Genomic DNA, 18,799 nt, shown 5'->3' with positions numbered 1-18,799 from the left:
ACCACTTGATTCTTTCCGAATGGCAGTCTATGTCTATTTCAGTATGTCCTTGTCCTTGGATGCTTGGTGGAAAATTTGGCCCAGAGTGTTGTTCAACCAGCAGAGCAGGTTTATTAAAAAGGGAAAATAGACCTGAGCGGGGCTAGCTAACAGCATGCACACACACATGCGGCAGAGTCAGTTAGGGGTGGGGTTTATATAGCACAAGCCAGCAGAGTGCCAGGAGGACAAGGGCAGTGCTGCCCTGGCTTATACCAGCTATCGCACTTTGCCTCTCCTCTGGGGTCAAGGCTCTGGAGAGTTGAGCTGGGTGAAGGAAAAGCACAAGATAGGGGGAATTTCGGGTGTTTTTGAAGGTGACTGCAGAACAGCATCTCAGCTGGGCGGAATTCAAGTGTTCATATTTATATATATGATTTTTATTGGAAAGATAGATTTACAGAAGGACAGAGATAGAAAGGTCTTTTGTCTGCTGGTTCACTTCCCAAGTAGCAGCAACGTCTGGAGGTGAGTAATGCATAGTCAGAAACCAGTAACTTTTTGTAGGTCTCCCACACAGGTGCAGGATCCCAAGGCTTCAGGCCATCTTCTGCTGCTTTCCCAGGCCATAAGCAAGAGTTGGATGGGAAGTGGAGCAGCTGGGACAAAAATCTTATCCTGTGCCTCTTGCAGGTTTCATGCCATCACCCACCTGCTGGGCAGACCACTTGCTCAACCTGTGCATGTCCCAGTAATGCAGTGTCATTGACACGATGCTGCTGGTGTTCAGGGTCTGCTGCCCAAGTCTCTGGATCTCCATAAGCCTAGCCTGGAAGTTGGTTTGAGTGCTCAGTGAGGGCAGAGGCAGCCTAGCCTGGAAGTTGGTTTGAGTGCTCAGTGAGGGCAGAGGCAGCCTAGCCTGGAAGTTGGTTTGAGTGCTCAGTGAGGGCAGAGGCAGCGTTGTTGATGGGCCCACCCCTCTGTGCCTCTCCTGCTCACGTCTCCTCAGTTCCATGGAGAGTGGTGCTGGGCTCAACCTTCAGGGAGCAGGAAAATCGAAGTTAACTCCCAGCCCACTAGGGACCCCAGAAGATGGAGGATGCCCCGACAGGGTGCAATGGGAACAAAGAAGAGGCTCTGTGTTGGTCTTTAAGTTATTTGGGGTAACAGCCCTCGGATCCTCTGACTGAAGCCTTATGGTCATTCACCAGTGTTTTGAGCCAGCTGGTGAATCTCCAGCAAGTGCATCTTGCAAGGAGGCAGCATGGCTGAGGTGCCCCTCACAAATTTCTCATTGTCAGATAGGTGACCACCTTGACCAAGACAATGACCTTGAGGGCAATGTCCAGGAGGATGTGAAGGAAAGCGGGAGAGCCTCTTTGGGGCAGGAGCAGAGCCCTGTCTTTAAAGGTTCTGATGAGACGTGAGCAAGACATCCCTGAGAGGGGAGAGGGGCAGAAGGGGCAGAAGGGGAGGGGTCCAGCCCTTCCTGAGAACCCAGATGAAACCCCAGGCTGCTCCACTCAGCCAGCAACATCAAGACGCTGGGTTACTAGAACATTCTCTGGGGGAACAAAGGATCTGCTTGGAGGGCTGGCGGGGGCAGATCTGAGCAGCTGTTGTTCCTCAGCCTCCCTAGGTCTCTCCGAGCCGGCCTAGCAGTGGGGACAGCAGTGGTTGTGGAAATTACCAAGTGGGTTGTTCTTTCTCTAACCTCTTCCCCCTCACATCCCCCTAAGCTGGCTCAAGGCATCAGCCTGCTCCTGGAACACACAGACACCAGCTATGAGGACACTCCATGGGGTCTGTAATGCTCCTGCCTGCACTGACCTCTGCCCTAATGCTGAGTGACATCTGAGTCTGCCCCTACCCTTGGCCTTGAGTGGTGGAGTTATCATCCCAAGACAGGGGGCTAGAAGAGATTTTTTGGGCACTGGTGTGTCTGTGATTGGGTTGGGAACTTGCTTAGATATTCACACATGTTTTTGAACCATTAGCATGCAAGGTTCAGAGCCTGTACATCATTCTGTTCCTCAGACTTTGAATGTGAGATGAGGGTTCAGATCCCACATGCCCTGCCTTGGGGTCTTACCCCTGACTCCCTGGGAGGGTCCCAGGGAAGAAGCTACACATTGGGAGGTTTTGTTTCACTTGGTCTTCTCCACAGCTCTGAACTGTGACCAAAGCCTGTGGCTGAATGAGAAATTCAAGCTGGACCTGGACTTCCCCAATGTTCGTGCAGGAGGGGTTAGGGACTGGTATGTATGTGAGTGTGTGGGGATGCCTGTCTCACTCTTTCCCTCCAAGCATTTATTATAAATAAACACACTAGCGCTGGAAATTTTTCCACATTTCCAAACTTCCTGGATAGCTACTATATGACAAGCACCCTGACACATGTCACAGGAAAGACATGGAGGGATTCTCTTCTTTATGATTCAAGATTCATTTGGTGTAAAAAACATAGGTAAAACAACAATTACAATACAGTGGGTTTTTTTTTATTATAAAACAATCTGAAAAAAAAGACAATGAATATGCATAACAGGAAGGCCATCTGGGGAAGGGTCTCAGCAGGGGTGGACCCATGGACAGCCACCTCTTTCCATCAGCCCAGCAGCTCACAGAACCAGGGCCCAGCTGCAGGGGTGCTTGAGCTCTGGCACCATACTGCAGGAATGAGGACCCAGGCAGAAGGAGGGAACCAAAGAGAAGAACAGAGCAACATGGACAGCACTGAGAAATGACACCAAGGAACCCCAGCGGACCAGACACACCCACAGCACCCTGCTCTGCTAGGCACTGCTGTGGCCACAAAAAAAAAAAAAAAAAGAAAATACCCAAACTCCAGCAAGACCAGTGCCAAGTCAGGGCTCCCAGGAGAAGAGGACAGGCGGGCTGAGATTCAAGCTTCCTGGGGAACAGGCAGTGCCAGGGAGATTTTGCTGTGGAACAGGGCCAGCACAGGCCCAGAGACCTCTCTGGCATCTGAGGAACTCAGGGACATTCAGGGCCCCTCATGGCAGAGACAGGGCCATGGGGTTGGCCTTAGTGCAGGAGGAAAAGCCCAGGGGCTGAGGATGAAGAGGGCAGAGCTGAGGCTGGCCAGGGCTTCTATGGGAAGGGCTGCCTTAGAGGACAGGGGGCAGCAGGCTGGGGAGGTGGGAGGAGGGAGAGGAATGAGTAGGCTGAGGCAGGGCTGAGCTTCCGACAGCCCTCCCACCTCATTCCAGAGTCTTATTTTCCTGTCCAGGAGGCCAGCTTTAAATACATAGGCACTGGGAGGAAGCGGCTGGACTTCATGTAGGCAGCCATCTTCGGCAGGCCCTGCAGGGGCAGAAACAGGAGCAGAGCTCAGAATCTGTGGTTTTCCTGGGATTCCTGCAGCCCCAGTGTAGGCACAGGCAAGCGGGACCAACAGCGGCCACTGCACAGGGCTGTGGTGGCTGCACTGACATCTCCATAGGACCATAGCCAAGGGGAGTTCACTATTCATCACAGACACCTCCCTCCACACCTCATATGATGGATCAGCAGGGAGACACTAAAGCTGGGTGCTATGTAGCCAAGGGCAATGTCAGTGCTGGTTCAGAGGCCATTCTACCCCCAGCATGATCCACTTTTGGCTACCATGTCTCAAGGGGAGCCTGATGGTCACAGCCTTGCACCAGTGTGTGATACACCTATCATGAACTTTCTCAGTCAAAGACTGAGCAGGCAGAGTATGACACATGCTGCCGCTGTCCCTCTCCAAAATGTTCTCCTCTCTGCCCTACCCACAAAGGCCCTGGCACTCCTGTCTGCACACTCCCTTATTCACAATGAGGCTGACCCCTCCCGGCATTGCACACACAGCAGGGATGTCAACCAGGACTAAGGGGCTGAGATCATGCCAGGGCGGCAAGAAGAGCCACCCAGACCTCACCCAGTGACTCAGCAGGCCCTCATTGTGGGACAGCAGGAGGTAAATCAGCAAAGAAAAGCGAGGCCAGGCTCCAATCCTTCCCCTGACACAGGAAGTCCTAATTCTTCCACTTGGTATCTGAGCCTAACCTTACTCCCCTTCTCCTGAGTCCTGCCACAGTGAGCAGTACTGAGCACACTCCTGGGCCATGCACCTACACGCCAGGACTGACAGTGTCCACAAGGGTTCTCAAGAATTCAGGGGGACCCAAAGTGTTCTGAGCCTAACAGGCCTGGCCGGGGGGGTGGGGTGGGGGGCGGGTTGCTGCGCAATCCAGCACATAGATTTTATCTGGTCCCTATCCCCAGCACACAGAGCTCAACAACTGTTGCATAATCCCCAAGGCCACGGTCCTGTTCCTCACCCAGAGCTGATGAGAATGAGCTGAGCAGGCACATCTTTCCATGGGAGGGGAACAGGACATGGATCATAGAACGAATAATCTGTTGGTCTAATACCTCAAACACTCAGATCTGTGATAAAAGCTTTTGTGGCAAACAAGATGTCCCTTGGTGACAATGTAACCCTGAGAGGTGAGGCCTATGCTGTTCTCCTCAGACCTATGCTGTGTTACTCTCCCCAACCCGCTGTGCCTGCATTCTCAAACTGGCCTCAGTTCCAGTGTGAAGTTACATTTGTAGGTACATAAAATTAAATATCAACGACCTGCCTCAGGTCACAGCCAGAACATGTGCAACACTGGAATGAGGAAACAGAGTGAAAGAAAGTTTTCCCCACCAACTCTTCATGACAAGAACCTGCACCAGGGGCTGCCTATGACCACTGAGATCCAGCACCAATACATCTGGGGGCTCAGTGCTTCCACATGAGGATCTCATTAGTTCAATTCAAGATCAAGTACATGGAGTTCTGTGTCTCTGACACTGAAGATCAATTCTAACACATCTCACCCCCTGATGCCCGCCACAAATAGAGGCCTCTCCTACAGTCTCCATTGGTGGGAGACAGGACAAAGGCCTGAGGCTGCTCCTTGTAGCACAAAATTCAGAGAAGCCTTACTGCTGTCCTGTAAGGGGTAATTGTAAAAGTGACTGTACTCCTGGAAGTCTGGAATCTCCAAAGAGACACCTGCATCCTGTTAGGAGCAAAGCTTTTGTTTCCTGAAAGACCTGGAGGCAGGTAGGAGATAGTGATAATTCTAGAGTTTTTGGATTTGTGGGACAGTCAGCTACCTTAGAGGCATGCTGTTTTATTGCTGTCTGCATTGAAGTGATATGATCAGGACCCCCAAGCCTATAAGTTATAAATTCCTGTTGCATGCTTTTTGTTTTGTGTCACTGTTAGCCCCTGATCATGTACTTGCTCACTACCACGTAGCTTTTGATGCTCTTACTATAAAAACCCCACGATTATTTTATTCAGGGTGTTTCTTGCTTATGGCAAGAGGTTGCTCCTTGGACTAGACAATAAAATCATCTCACTCACCTTGGAGTCTCACTCAGATCATTGAAGCCCAACACTGCACATACACATCAGATGTTCTTGGGAGCCCAGCACAGCTGAGACTGGCTTTGGGAGCCTGACAAATGGCTTTCCCACTATTGATTCAATCTCCCTTTGAATCAAGTAGGAGAGACAACTTGTGCAGATACATTGGACACAGTAGGTGCAGGGGTTGGTCTGCAGCTCAACTCTAGGACTCAGAAAGCTTAAAGGAACCAGAAGAGGGGAGAGGAGGCTGAGAGGAGGGTTGGGAAGCTACCTCAAATCTGGCCATGAAATCCTTCAGGTTTGGGAACGCATCCAGGCAACCAGGAGCAAATATACGGTTCCCATCCAAGACATCATAAGCATGGAAATCAGCAATGGTGATCTGTTGAAGCCAGGAGGAGAGAGCTCAGGACCAGAGGAGACCGACCATGCCCCCTGCTCCTGCCTCCCTCCCTTTCTCTGCCTCACCTTGTCCCCTGCAAACCAGGGCCGCTTCCCCAGGAACTGGGAGTACAGTGTCAGCTTGTCTGGGAGGCCCTTCAGATAGTCAGGCTTCAGCTTCTCCTGAAGGAGCAAACAACTGTCAGCACCTGCAGACACAATTTCGCAGGACAGGGTCTGCCTGCCCAGGGCTGCACATGGCCCCGCTGGCCAGGGGAGCAGCCATCCTCACTGAATGTGGCACAGGGATGTGTACAGTTCACAAAGGATGAGAATGTGATATGAAAGGATGGAGGGAAAGGAACCCAGGGCCTCGGGCTCACCCTGGGCTGCCTATTGAGGAAATCTGCTTATCCCTGCGGGGGCACAGCGAGAGCCCTGGGAAACAGGGCCCATGCCTGAAGATGCTCCCTTCTAAAACTATGATATTTATGTACTGGGACTCTGCAACCAGCTACTGGCATATATTGGAACCAGGTGGTAAAGATGACCATGATGTAGCCCAAAAGTGATTCTGAAGAAAATATCCTGTCTTAGAACTGATTTTTAACAAAGATATTTGGTATATGTCTAAGAGATTGGAAGTCAATTCTTAGATTTCACAAGATTTAAAAGACCACAGAATCAATGTATTGATAACATGAAATTGCTTGAAGAATCAGTGCTCCTGGGTGGTTCAGGAGTAGTGCAGATATGAACACAAGAGGTTAATTCCTCATTGAAACTGCCAGGTTCTGTCCAGTGGGGGCACTCACAAAGTCAGGGTTGTAGCAGATAGTGCCAAGTTGCCAGCGGTTGTCCATAGCCTGGTTCTCCAAAATGTCTACACGAATCTTCTCCTCTTCCGTCTCCCCACCTGCAGCACACACAGCAGACACCCTCAGCATCCCACCCAGCCAGGCCCAGGGCACAGCCACAGCCCAACACCCTCAGCCAGCCCCACTCACACAGGTTGTGCTTGCGGCCGAGATAGCGCACGATGGCATTGCTCTGGGTGAGCCTGTGAGTGCCGTCAATCAGGTAGGGCAGCTGGGGAGGGAGGAGGGAAGTCAGCTGGGATCCCAGGTGCCCAGCATCCCCTGCCCTGGGCAAGGGCAGACAGGGGACCTGGCACCCTCTGTGCCTGTTCCATGGCAGGCCCCAAATATATACTCCATACAAGGAATGGGTAAGCCCAATGGAAAAGCCTTATAGAGAACCAGGAATGACAGCATCTGAGTACAAGATTCTGGTCCTGAAATCTTTAACCTTGGGAAAGATGTGGAGGCAGAGACACATTGCACTTCCCCCTATGGTTCCCATCCGCTGCACGTACATTGGGAAAGTCCAGGTCCAGCTTGAATTTCTCATTCAGCCACTGGCTTCGGTCATAGTCGGGAGCTGTGGAGAAGACCAAGTGAAACAAAACCTCCCCAAGTATGCAGACTCTTTCCTGGGACCCTCCCAGGGAGTCAGGAGCAAGACCCCAAGACAAGGCATGTGGGATCTGAACCCGTCAGTTTCACATTCAAAGTCTGGGGGAAAAAAATGTGTATACATGCTTTAAACCTGACATACCTCTTGAAAAAATTGTTGAGAAGCCAAGCAAAGAACCTTACCCAATCAGAACCTGGGTTCCCCAGCAGTTTCCCTGCCATCCCAAACCGCCTAGAACCCAGAATGGGGGGACCTATCTGCACCCTCCAGGGACCAGAGTAGGGGCAGGCTCAAATGTTAGTCACGTTTGCCCCGCAGAGGTGAGAGCAGGAAGGAGCATTACCGTCCCCCATGGAGTATATCTTTTCCTCATAGCTGGTGTCCGTGTATTCCAGGAGCAGGCGGACGGTGTGAGCCAGCTGGGGGGGTCACAGGGGGCGAAGATCAGAGATAGTTCCCTCGTGCTGACCTCTTCAACTCCAGAGAACCAGGTACTGCATCTAATCCCCGCATCTCTCTCTCTCTCTCTCTCTCACACACACACACACACACACACACGCACAGACACACACACAGACACACACACACACAGCTTCTACAAGACCAAGGCTTTCTCCAGTTTCCACAGTAGCAGCATCAAAATAGCCCCAGCTGCTCTGTGCTGCCCCCGCCAGCCCTCCTAACCGATCCCTCACTCACCCCGCGGATGTCCCAGTAACCCAGCGTCATGGGCATGGTGCTGATGGTGCTGGTTTTGGAGTCGCTCCTGCTCCTCCCGCTGGTGTGGCTGGTGCTGAGGGCTCAGAGGGCTGCCTGGGCCTTCATCCGGGTCCTGGGACGAGGAAGAGTCCCGCCCCCGCCCTTCCCCTTCCAGCTGGCCTCTCCCCTCTGGCTCCTTCCGCCCCTCTCAGGTTTCTCTGTCTGCACACAGTTCCTCAGACAGGAAGCACTCTGTTCCCCATCCCTTGGAGCGGAAAGCTGCTGCTCATCCTGGACCCCAGTGTTCCCCAAGCAAGGTCGGGACGCTCCAACTCTCCGTTTCCCTAGCCCTCCCGAGCGCCCACCCTCTGCTGGGGCCTGGCAGTTGGCAGTGCCCTTGGCAGCCCAGCTAGGCCTGCAGACAGTGCCACAGCTCTCGCCCCTCCCCCGCAGGCATCCCTCTGTTCTCACTCCCTGGCTCTGGAAAGCTCCAGCTGCTGGCGCCTAAGTGGGGTGTCTGTAATGGAGCGCTCAAGTCAGCTCCCCATAGAAGAGCAGCATTGGGCACTTCCAGGCTCCTAGGCCAACAACCCACAGAGACACGCATCAGGAGTAGCAAATCCAGAAGGCAGAGGTCTGCCTGATCCGACACAGGATGGAAGGAAAAAAGTAAGCACTGTGCATTGTCCCTTAAGGGATTTGGGGAACCAGCCCTTGGGTCTTCTGACTGAAGCCTTCACCAGGTGGCGTTTTTCTTTCATCAAGCAGCTGGTGAATCTCCAAGAGGCCCACCTTGCACAGAGGAGGCATGGCTGAGGTGCAGCTCAGAAATGTCCTGTTGTCAAATAGGTGACCTCCTTGACCAGGACATGGCCTTGAAGGAGACTGAGGAGGGTTTGTGACCTGCTCCCACTGAATACCCAGGTGACACCCAAGCCACTCCCACTGAACCCAGCATGCTGAGCCTGCAGCACCAGCAGCAGCACCCCATGACACTGAGCTACTGGGAGAACCATGGGGTGAATGAGGGGCCCCCTCACAGGGCTGGTGGGAGCAACGCTGAGCAACTGGGGAAATTCTCTCTCTCTCTTTTTTAACATTTATTTTTATTGGAAAGGCTGATTTACATTGAGAAGGAAAAGCAAAGATCTTCCCTCTGCTGGTTCACTCCCCAAATGAACCAACTCCACAGTGGTTGGAGCTGAGCCCCCTCCAGGTCTCCCATGTGGATGTAGTGTCCTCAGGCTTGGAGACATCCTTTGGTGCTTTCCCAGGACATAAACAGAGATGGATGGGAAATGGAACAGCCAGGACACACATGGCCACCTATATGGGTTTCTGGAGTTTGCAGACAGAGGGTTAGCCAGTTGGGCCATCACATCAGACTTAGCTGGGGTGATTCCTACAGGTCATTTCTGTGGAACCCAGAGGAAGCCTTGGCCTCACAGGAGCTCCCAGAGCACACCTACATGTGTGGGGTTGAGGAGTGGGTGGTGGCAGTGTTTGTGGTGTTTATTTGGTGCGTTCATCTAGAGGAGATAAGGACAGAATCTGGTCACTTTGCCTTTAACCTGTGCTAGTTCATACACAGACACCAGGACAAGAAGTACACTGTGGGGGATGGTAATGCACCTGCCTGCACTGACCTCTGCCCTAATGCATAGGGTCAGTGTGGCCTCCCAACACAAGGGCACTAGGCACTGTGCTGTGTCTGTGATGGGCTTGGGTTCTTCCTAAGTTTCCCCACACTTCTTCTGAGCTTTTGGCAAGTAGGTTTCAGATCCCTTGCAACCATTCTGTTCCCTTGTCCTTGAATGTAAGATGAGGGGTTCAGATCCCACCTGCCCTATCTCAGGGTTATTGCCTTTGACTCCTTGGGAGGGTCCCAGGGAAGAAGCTGCACATTGGAGGTTTTGCTTCCCTTGGTCCTCTCCTCAGTCCGCAACTATGACTGAAGCCAGTGGTTGAGTAAGAAATTCAAGCTGGGCCTGGACTTTCCCAACATTTGTGCAGGAGATGGAATGGCTGAGGATGGATGTCCAAGGTTTCTCTGCGTCCATTTCCTTTCTCTGGATTAGAGATTTGATATGAGTGCACCCTTCCCAGATAGTGGTGTTCTTGGTTGTCTGTGTTGATTTTCGATGGTGTTGCATATTGTGACCATTCATTCTTTGTTTTTCTTTCTTTTTTTTTTTTTAAAGACTCATTTATTTTTATTGGAAAGGCAGAAATACAGAGAGTAGGCTTTTCTGTCTGATGACTTACTCCCCAAGTGAGCACAACGGTCGGTGCCGCTCCGCTCCGATCCGAAGCCAGGAGTCAGAAAGTTCCTCCAGGTCTCCCATGCAGGTGCAGGGTCCCAAGGCTTTGGGCCGTCCTTGACTGCTTTCCCAGCCCACAAGCAGAGAGCTGGATGGAAAGTGGAACTGCCGGGATTAGAACTGGCACCCATATGGGATCCTGGCATGTTCAAGGCGAGGACTCTAGCCACTAGGCCACCGTGCCGGTCCCGCCATTCATTCTTTGTACAGTGTCTCTAGGGCTTGCCCTGGACCAGGCACAGAGGGTGCCAGGGCTTCTATGTGCCCTTGTTCAGGGAAGGGGTGCTGAGTACCTGGGAGCCCAGGTGACTTACTTTCTTCTTTACTCTTTCAGCTACCCTGTTTGAATGCTGAGAGTCACTAAGATCACACAGAGCATTACCAACCTAAGCTATCTCATCCACAAACACAATCTGTGTGAGTGGGCAGGGGCCTGGCTGGGGTGGGATGCTGAAAGTCTCTGCTGTGTGGCCTGCAGGTGGAGAGACAGAAGAGAAGAGGTTCTGCATTTTGGAGAACCAGGCTGTGGATGGCTCTCATCAGTAGGTGGTTCTCCGATGCAGTCCTGACTTGGAGAATTTCTGTTGCCCCACAGAAGTTGGACCCAGGGTCAGGACTCTTAATTTCACATCTGCATGGCTCCTGTTTCTCATATAAACTCCACGAGGCTCTATGTGGGTCCCTGTGCTGCCACCAGTGACTGCCTAACCCCAGACTGCATCAGTGAATCCTCAGAGTCAGTTCCCACCATTCTTAAGATCGAATCGGTGCTCCAGCCTTGAACATTATGTATCTAAAGAGTGAAGTCATATGTTCTGGCCAGCATTGTGTCACACAGCAGGCTCAGCCGTTATCTCCACGGCCATCATACCATGTGCGTGTGGATTCAAGTCCCAGATGCTCCATTTATTATCCAACTCCAAATAATGTACCTGGAAAAGCAGCAGTTGATGTTCCAATGTGTGTTCCCTGCTACACACATTGACCCCAATCAAGTTACAACTCCTGGCCTCCACCTGGCACAGCCTTGGCTGTTTCGGCCATCTGAATTATGAAACAGCATCTTTCCCTTTTTTTATAATGCTGCCTTTCTTTTGTTTTTTTTTTCTTTGTGTATGTGTGTGTAAACTTTTTAAAAAATTTTATTTTAGGGACCAGCACAGTGGCCTAGTGGCTAAAGTCCTCGCCTTGAACGTGTCAGGATCTCATATGGGTGCCAGTTCTAATCCCGGCAGTCCCACTTCCCATCCAGCTTCCTGCTTGTGGCCTGGGAAAGCAGTCAAGGACGGCCCATTGCTTTGGGACCCTGTACCCGTGTGGGAGACCTGGAGGACGTTCCTGGTTCCTGGCTTTGGATCGGCATAGCATTGGCCGTTGCACTCACTTGGGGAGTGAATCATCGGATGGAAGATCTTCCTCTCTGTCTCTCCTCCTCTCTATATATCTGACTTTGTAATAAAAAAAAATAAATCTTTTACAAAAAGTTTTATTTTAGATGATGCTTACATAGTTGATCAGGGTGGAAAGAATCAAGAGTCAGGGAAAAGTGGGTATGATCATTGTTCCCAATTTTCCCATTTCTTTTTCCATATCTGGGGGTAGGAGGCAACCAGGGGAGAAGCTACACCCAGCTTCCCAACTGCCCACACCCAGGGACGGAGAACAGCCATCCAGTATTGACCCAGGGGACATGCCGAGGGTTCTGCCCAGGTGGTTTCAATAGCTCTGAAATGTTGCCAATCCAAGGATGAGGGAATACTTTCAATGTCTATTGATTGACATAGTTGACCTTAGAGTCTCCATTCGCCTAGATATTTGCTGTCATTGTTGGGCTGGGTTAATTGTGCAATCTGTTCTGTTCTCTTTCATCTACTATGATAATAGATGTCTTCTGAAGGCAGCAATGGGCTGCTATATCCTCTATGCGGAGCTGGGCCAGCCATGTAGTACTCTGTCTTTTCCACTCACTAGGACCAGTTCTCACAGGTGGGCCCAAGAATCCAAGTCTGGAGACCAGACCATGCTGAATCCCCGCTGTCCCAGGGGCTTATGGACCCGGCACCTGCCGTGCAGGCAGACTCATGGACCTGGGCCAGGTTTCCTGGGCCCTACCAGTCCCCCAACCCCAGGAACTCACAGACGCGGCACCCACTGTACATGCAGGCCCAAGGACCCAAGCCAGGCAACTTGGGCCCCACTGGACCCTCCACCCCCGGGACCCACATACCCAGCACCCATGTGCATGCAGGCCCAAGGACCCAAGCCAGACAACCTGGTCCCTGCCAGATCCACCTCCAACTCCCAGATCTCAAGTCCCTGCACCTACCACCCCCCGACCGTCTTTGCTTGCCTCACCTCAACATTGACCAGCAGGTGCTTCAGCCTGGCTAAGTTCACCCTGCCTCTAGTTCCAGCTCCTGCTGATTGGTGCGGCAGCCTAGTTCATTGCAGCCAGCCCCCTGTTATGGCCCAAATGTCAACTGGTTGGTTGCAGCTCAAAATAGCCCCTCTTGTAACCCACCCTGGTTCTCACATCTGCCAGTAGATGTTATGAACTGGCCCAACCTGGCCCACCCTTGCAACCTGACCCACACATATGCTGGCCGGTACTGTAATTTGGCTTGGTTTGGGCTGTTCTCTGCCTTGGTTCTAATGCTCACCTGCAGGAATTGTGTCCTGACATAGGACTTCCCTAAGCTCCTCTCTCAGTCACCTCCATGTGGCAGATCTTGTGCACTCTGGTAGATCCTTGGTCCAGGCTGACTTTGTGCACCTCTTGTTCTGGCAGGAACAGTATCCTTACCCAGTTGGTCCCTACCCAATCCAGTTCTTCCTTTTGGGTGTTGCAGCCCAGCCACACCTGGTCCACACCCAGCTACAGTCCTCATGTGGTTCAATGGGAGATGAGACCTAGCCCAGTCCTCATGAGTACCAGTGGGTACTCAAGTCTAGCCCAGTCTGGCACTCCCCAGACCCAGTCCCCTCCATGCTGAGGGAGATTGCAGCCATGTCCAACCCAGCCTGTTACCGCCATTCTAATTCTCACATTCACCAGTGGGAATCCCAACCCAGCCAGGATGTCCCCTGGCTCTCCAACCAGGCCTATTCCCAGCCACAGATTTTGCATGCACCAATGGAGATTGTTGTTCTACATGGTGAACCCACATACTCCCCTGCAGATTCTGCCCCTAGACCTAATTCATTCCTGTGCTGGTTAGTGTCATGGCCCACCCTCACATCACCCATTCCCTTTTCTGACTGTCACTGAAGGGTTCCGTGACCTAGCCCTGTAACTACAGTGGCTTTGTGCACTGAAGTTCCTCAGAAGTCATTCCTCATCTAGATATGAACCCTCAGGTCCATGCTTGCCCCTACCTATGCCATCCCCCAGACCAAATATTAGTCTACACCACCAAGTTCCCAGAGTGTACCGCCAGGCAGCCTGACAGTTTCTCCCAGTGCCACTGGCACCCGGACTGCCCAGGGTCTTACCTTCCCAAGGGAGTCATGCTACCCACCTGTCCACACATGTGCCAGTCCAAAAGGAACACAGGTTGGCGGAGGGGTGGGGTTGGTCTCGGGCCTAATCAGGATCCCCTTCCCAGGGAGTCACGCCACCCAGGTGTCTGCACCTGTGGCAGTCCAAAAAGCCATCGACTCTCAGATGGAATAATGAAATATATCTTCAAGGAAAATAAAGTCAGGTGTTCAAAGTTCTCTCTACTTCTGTCCTCTACCAAGGTCCCCCTCTCCACCTGTCCATTCTTACAATGCATAGACTCAGTCTAGGAGAAAAGAAAAGAAAATACCGGATGCAGATGAAAATTTCAGCTATCCGTTCCCACAGTGCTGTCTCCATGGAGAGTTTTCTAGAGGCCTCATGATCAGCAAAGGGCCTTCATCCCTCTTCCTCTTCCCTCCAGCCTCAGATTCTCCTTTGCACCCCTAGAGCCACTCAGATGTGTGTCCCATTCTTTCCTCTTTCAACCCCACAGCTAGGCTGCACTGTTCACTTCCTTCTCTGAGCTTACTGTTCTTTGCTTCTGCTGGATGTCAGAGTTCAGGGTCAGGCAGCTGCTGGCACCCCTGGCTCGGAGCCATAGGAGGTGTTAGGACATGCATGGAGACAGATTCAACACAGGGCAGGATGCCTCCTGGCAGGGAGCTGGTATCTGAGCATGCTCACAGCTGTTTTCCACCTCAGGAGAAGCTGAGGCCGGAACACTTGAAGGGAATCCCTGATGTGTTGAAGCATTTCTCATAGTTCCTGGGGAATCAGCCATGGTTGGTAGTGGAGGTGGCCTTCTTCCTGGGACGCAGCATTTCCTGCTCACTCTTTGTTGGCCTCTGCAGATCACCTTTGTGGATTTTCTTGCTACAATATTGGGAAATGTGTTTGGTCCCAAGTGTTTGGATGTGTTGAAAAACCTGAAGGACTTTGTGTCTTGCTTTGTGTTGTTTTTAAGCTTGCAAGTTCTTTTGCCATTTTCCCAATTAGCATGTTTTTATATCCTGCCTTAATGTCTCGGATGAAAGGAAGACAAAGACAGAAGGAAGCAATCTATAGGAGAATTCTGGAATTTCTCTTTCTCATCTTTTCCAGGTAGTCCTCAGCTATCTCCTGTCTACCTCCCACAGCCAACTCTTCCTTAATCTTCAGAGCTACAATGTGAGCCTCAACCAAAGCTGAAGATGCATATATTATGGGGGACCTCGAGGCTGGGGACAAGAAACAAAATCCAGGCTGCCTCCCTATGGGAACACACCCTCAAATGCCCAAATCTGAGATGAATCAGGTTTGGCTGCTATCAAACACCTCAATCATGAGTGACACGATGAGAAAGGAGTAGGGTCCAGGCTGTGCTCCTGGCAACTGGGTGCTGCCCTCGTCCTGTGCTGTCTACTGGGCCTGCATTCTCCAGCCACCTGTAGTCTCAGCCTACACTCATCTTGGCACATCCCATCATGCCTGAAGCCATCCCTCACACAGAGGAGAAGGTTAGGGCACAGGAGTGAAAACAAAACCCTGTCCTCTGTCACAGACATAACAACTGGGGCACGTGCTCCAAAGAGCTCTGAAGATCACACTGGAACATCATCTGTGACCTGCACGCAGAGCTTCCCTCCTACCCTATCTCAACCCTGCACCTGCCAGCCACAGACACACTGCTGAATGCCCTGCCTCTCCCACGGTGCCCTGTGTGAAGAGACCTGCCTGGATAAGGGCCTGATTCTACTCCTTCTAGCAAGGCTTGAACCCGATTGACTCCATGGAGCAGAGCTGCCCAGTGACCTCAGCTCTTCCCCAGGGACCGTGACAACAAAGAAGAACCAGTGATCTTCTACAAGCTGCTGTCTGGGACCTCTTTGAGCTTCGTCTCTTCCTACTGATTCCTCAGGGTCCCAAGAGGCACAGAAATTGTGATGAGCAGCAGAGATGGCAAACGAAGGCAAGAGCCACCAATGAAGGCAGCCATTCCCAGAGAAGGAACGTTGGCACCTGAGACACCAAACAGTCTCCAACTGGGGCCTCAGATCAGTCCTAGTCCCATGAGATCATCTCTTGTGGGTCCTTAACTTGAAGTCCATAGGTTAGAACACTTGTATCCAAGATTTTAAAATGTATGTTTTCATCATTGATAATTTTGATAAAATTGTCTATATTTGATATTGACTTCATTTACACATCTTTTTGCTTAAAGGTGGAATCGTTCTGATTATTATTTTTTCTTAGGTAATCACTTCTTAGGCTTCAAACCTAAAACAATATTTTTCTTAGGAAAGTTATCCTCTTTTAAATTTCTTTTTTTTAAGTTATTTTTAATTGGAAAGACATATTTACAAATATAACGAGATAAAGAGAGAAAGATCTTCCCTCCACTGGTTCATTCCCCAAGCAGCCACAAAAGGTAGAGCTGAACCTATCCAAAACCAGCAGCCAGGAGCTTCTTCTGGGTCTCCCACACAGATGCTGGGTCCCAAATCTTTGGGCTATCCTCTGTTGCTTTCCCAGGCCACATATGGGATCCAGTGCCCATATGGGATCCTGGCGTGTGCAAGGCAAGAATGAAGCTGCTGAGCCATCATGCTGGGCTCAGAATTTATTCTAAAAATTTATTTATTTATTTGGTAGGGAGAGCGGCACAGAACAACAGATAGAGAAAAGTCCTATCCTCTTTGTCACTGGCCCCAGTGACCACCTTAGTTGGGGCTGAAGCAAGCCTAATCGAGGAGCCCATAGCTCTGTCCGTGTCTCCCATGTGGGTGGCAGGGCCCAAGTACTCTGACAATGTCCTGGTTACTTTCCCAGGTGCTTTAGCAGGGAACTGGATGTAAGGGGAGCTGTGGGATCTCAAATAAGTGAACTCATAAAGGATGCTCATGCTTCAAGGGGCAGCGTAATCCATTGTATCATAATGTAATCTCCAAACACCCTTTATAATTTGTACTTTATAATCAAGACCTGTATGGTGACTTCAGAAAAAGTCATGGGAAATAAAATTAAAAGATAAGTTAATTTTGGCTCACAAGGATTGTGAATCTCTGCATGCTAGAGATCTTCAGGAGAGTAATTTTTGAAATGTGTACAATATATTTTAATGTCAAACAGTTTTGCACCAAAATAAATGTATTTTTTCATTCTGACATTTTGAAAGAGCCTCAGGCAGCCACCATGTTCATTGTTATGATTATGCTAATATAAAATGTGCCACCTCGCCAATTTTCACAGCAAGTGGTTCCAGGTATGTTCATAATGCATTGTTGCCATCACACCCATCCAGCTCCATAACTCTCTCTCCCTGTTAAACTGTAGGTGGCAGCATTAAAGCAACACTCCCCATCTCCAGTCTTGACCCTAGCAGATACCATCCCAATTCCTGTCTCTGTGACTTTGGTTTCTCTAACTCCATCCTTCAGTGGAACCATTAAGTTGTGGTCGTGACATGGACATCACTGAGCCTGTGTCCTCGTGGGTCACCCAGGCTGTGTCATGCTCAGAGTTCCTTTGTTGAGGGCTGAGCAATAGAGCCTGCTCCTGTGTGCATGTACAAACTGTCCTTATCACTTCCTCTGCTAGGAGACACCTGGGAGGCTCCCATCGTGTCAGAAGTGGTGCTTGTATGGTTGTACACACAAAGGGCCTGGTGCAATGGCTCAATTGATTAATCTTCACCCTGCAGTGCTGGAAACCCATATGGGTACTTGTTGGTGTCCCAACTGCTCCATTTCCTATCCAGAGGCCTGCTCAAGGGCAAAACCTTGAGACACAGCACTTATATGGGAGACCCAAAAGAAGCTCCTGATAGGATAAGCATGGTTCTGGCTGTTGCAGCCATTTGAGGAATGAACCAGTGGATAGAAGATCTTTGTCTCTCCTCTCTGAAATCTGCCTTTCCAATAAAAATAACATATGTCTTTGAAAAAAAAAAAAACCCTCAAGAACTTGCCTTTGTGTGTGTGGGTGTGGGTGTTTATGCAGAGATGGAATAGCTCTGATCACATGGTAACTCTAATTTTTGAGAAAGAACAGTGCTGACTGGCACAATGACTGGGCCATTTTCTGTCCACACTAAGAGAACTACAGGGTTCCAGTTCCTCCTTTTCCCACCAGCACTCCCTTTATTCTGCTTTTTGTCCCAGCCAGCACCATGAGCGTGAGGTACTACCTCAGTCTAAGCTCTGCCTTGCCTTGCTCTAATTGGTGTTGTGGAACACTTTCTCAGGTGCCCATTTGGCATCTGTGTTTCATCTCAGGAACATGTCAGTTCAAGACATTCACCCATTAAGAATTGATGTTTGGCTTTTGTATTAACTCATCAGTTTTGTGAATACAACATTAATAAAACACAGTTCAATCATTGCTTTAGTTATCACATACAGTTGATTTTCAAAGCCATAACTTTGAGTAACAAATCATGACCCCTAAAACCAGCATGGTCAGTGCCAAGTCAGAGCTCCCAGGGAAGAGGAAAGGCCCAGGCTGAGGTTCAGGCTTCCTCGGGAGCACATGGTGCCAGGGAGATCTCACTCAGGAGCAGGGCCAGCACAGGCCAGAGACCTCTCTGGCATTTGGGGGACACTCAGGCCTCTCATGGCAGAAGACAGGAGCCACAGTAATGGCCTTAGTGCAGGAACCACAGTCCAGGGAGCCATAGCTGAGGAAGAGGGCAGAGCTTGGGCCAGCCAAGACTCTATGGGAGGGACTGGCTTAGAGGACAAGGGGCAGCAGGCTGGGAGGAGAGAGTGGAGGGAGAGGACTGAGAAGGCTGAGGCAGGGCTGGGGGCATGAGCTCCCCAAAGCTGATCCTATCCTTGAAATTACTGTGCCTTATTTTCCCGTCCAGGTGGCCACCTTAGGAAACATAGGTCTTGGGAGGAAGCGGCTGGACTTCATGTAGGCAGCGATCTTTGGCAGGGCCTGCAGGGGCAGAAAAAAAAAAAAAAACAGAACTCAGGGTCTATGGTCCCACTGGGTTTTCTGTAGCATCTGTTTAGGAACAGCCCAGCAAGATCCAACAACAGCCAG

General features: G+C 50.7%; 3 protein-coding genes across 6 annotated transcripts in view; 1 reads left to right on the top strand and 2 right to left on the bottom strand.

The window, feature by feature from the left end:
• LOC121168477 (glutathione S-transferase Mu 1-like) overlaps window positions 1-18,799 on the top strand; it is a 135,940-nt gene that overhangs the window by 29,102 nt on the left and 88,039 nt on the right. The window lies entirely within an intron of this gene.
• On the bottom strand, window positions 2,587-8,068 carry LOC121168480 (glutathione S-transferase Mu 1-like). 3 transcript variants are annotated; one of them, XM_040998661.1, is made up of 8 exons: window positions 7,952-8,068; window positions 7,596-7,671; window positions 7,152-7,216; window positions 6,784-6,865; window positions 6,592-6,692; window positions 5,864-5,959; window positions 5,667-5,777; window positions 2,587-3,306 (listed from the first exon to the last, which is right to left on the bottom strand). In XM_040998661.1, the coding sequence occupies exons 1-8, from the start codon at window positions 7,985-7,987 to the stop codon at window positions 3,217-3,219; spliced, it is 657 nt and encodes a 218-aa protein (XP_040854595.1). In that variant the 5' UTR covers window positions 7,988-8,068; the 3' UTR covers window positions 2,587-3,216. The 3 variants fall into 3 exon arrangements, with proteins under 3 accessions (XP_040854595.1, XP_040854596.1, XP_040854597.1); XM_040998662.1 differs by lacking the exon at window positions 5,667-5,777; XM_040998663.1 differs by lacking the exons at window positions 6,592-6,692; window positions 6,784-6,865.
• Window positions 18,063-18,799, bottom strand: part of LOC121168471 (glutathione S-transferase Mu 1-like) — a 58,933-nt gene continuing 58,196 nt past the window's right edge. For both annotated transcript variants that reach the window (XM_040998618.1, XM_040998620.1), the window contains one exon: window positions 18,063-18,691. In XM_040998618.1, coding sequence (XP_040854552.1) covers window positions 18,602-18,691 — 90 coding nt within the window. In that variant the 3' untranslated portion in view covers window positions 18,063-18,601. The remainder of the gene's footprint in view (window positions 18,692-18,799) is intronic.

Source organism: Ochotona curzoniae, unplaced genomic scaffold (genome assembly GCF_017591425.1).
Source record: "Ochotona curzoniae isolate NIBS_2020 unplaced genomic scaffold, NIBS_Ocur_1.0 scaffold_1037, whole genome shotgun sequence".
Lineage (NCBI taxonomy): Eukaryota > Metazoa > Chordata > Mammalia > Lagomorpha > Ochotonidae > Ochotona > Ochotona curzoniae.
The sequence above is the reverse complement of the archived record's forward strand: the minus strand, read 5'-3'. Positions and strand labels throughout refer to the sequence as shown.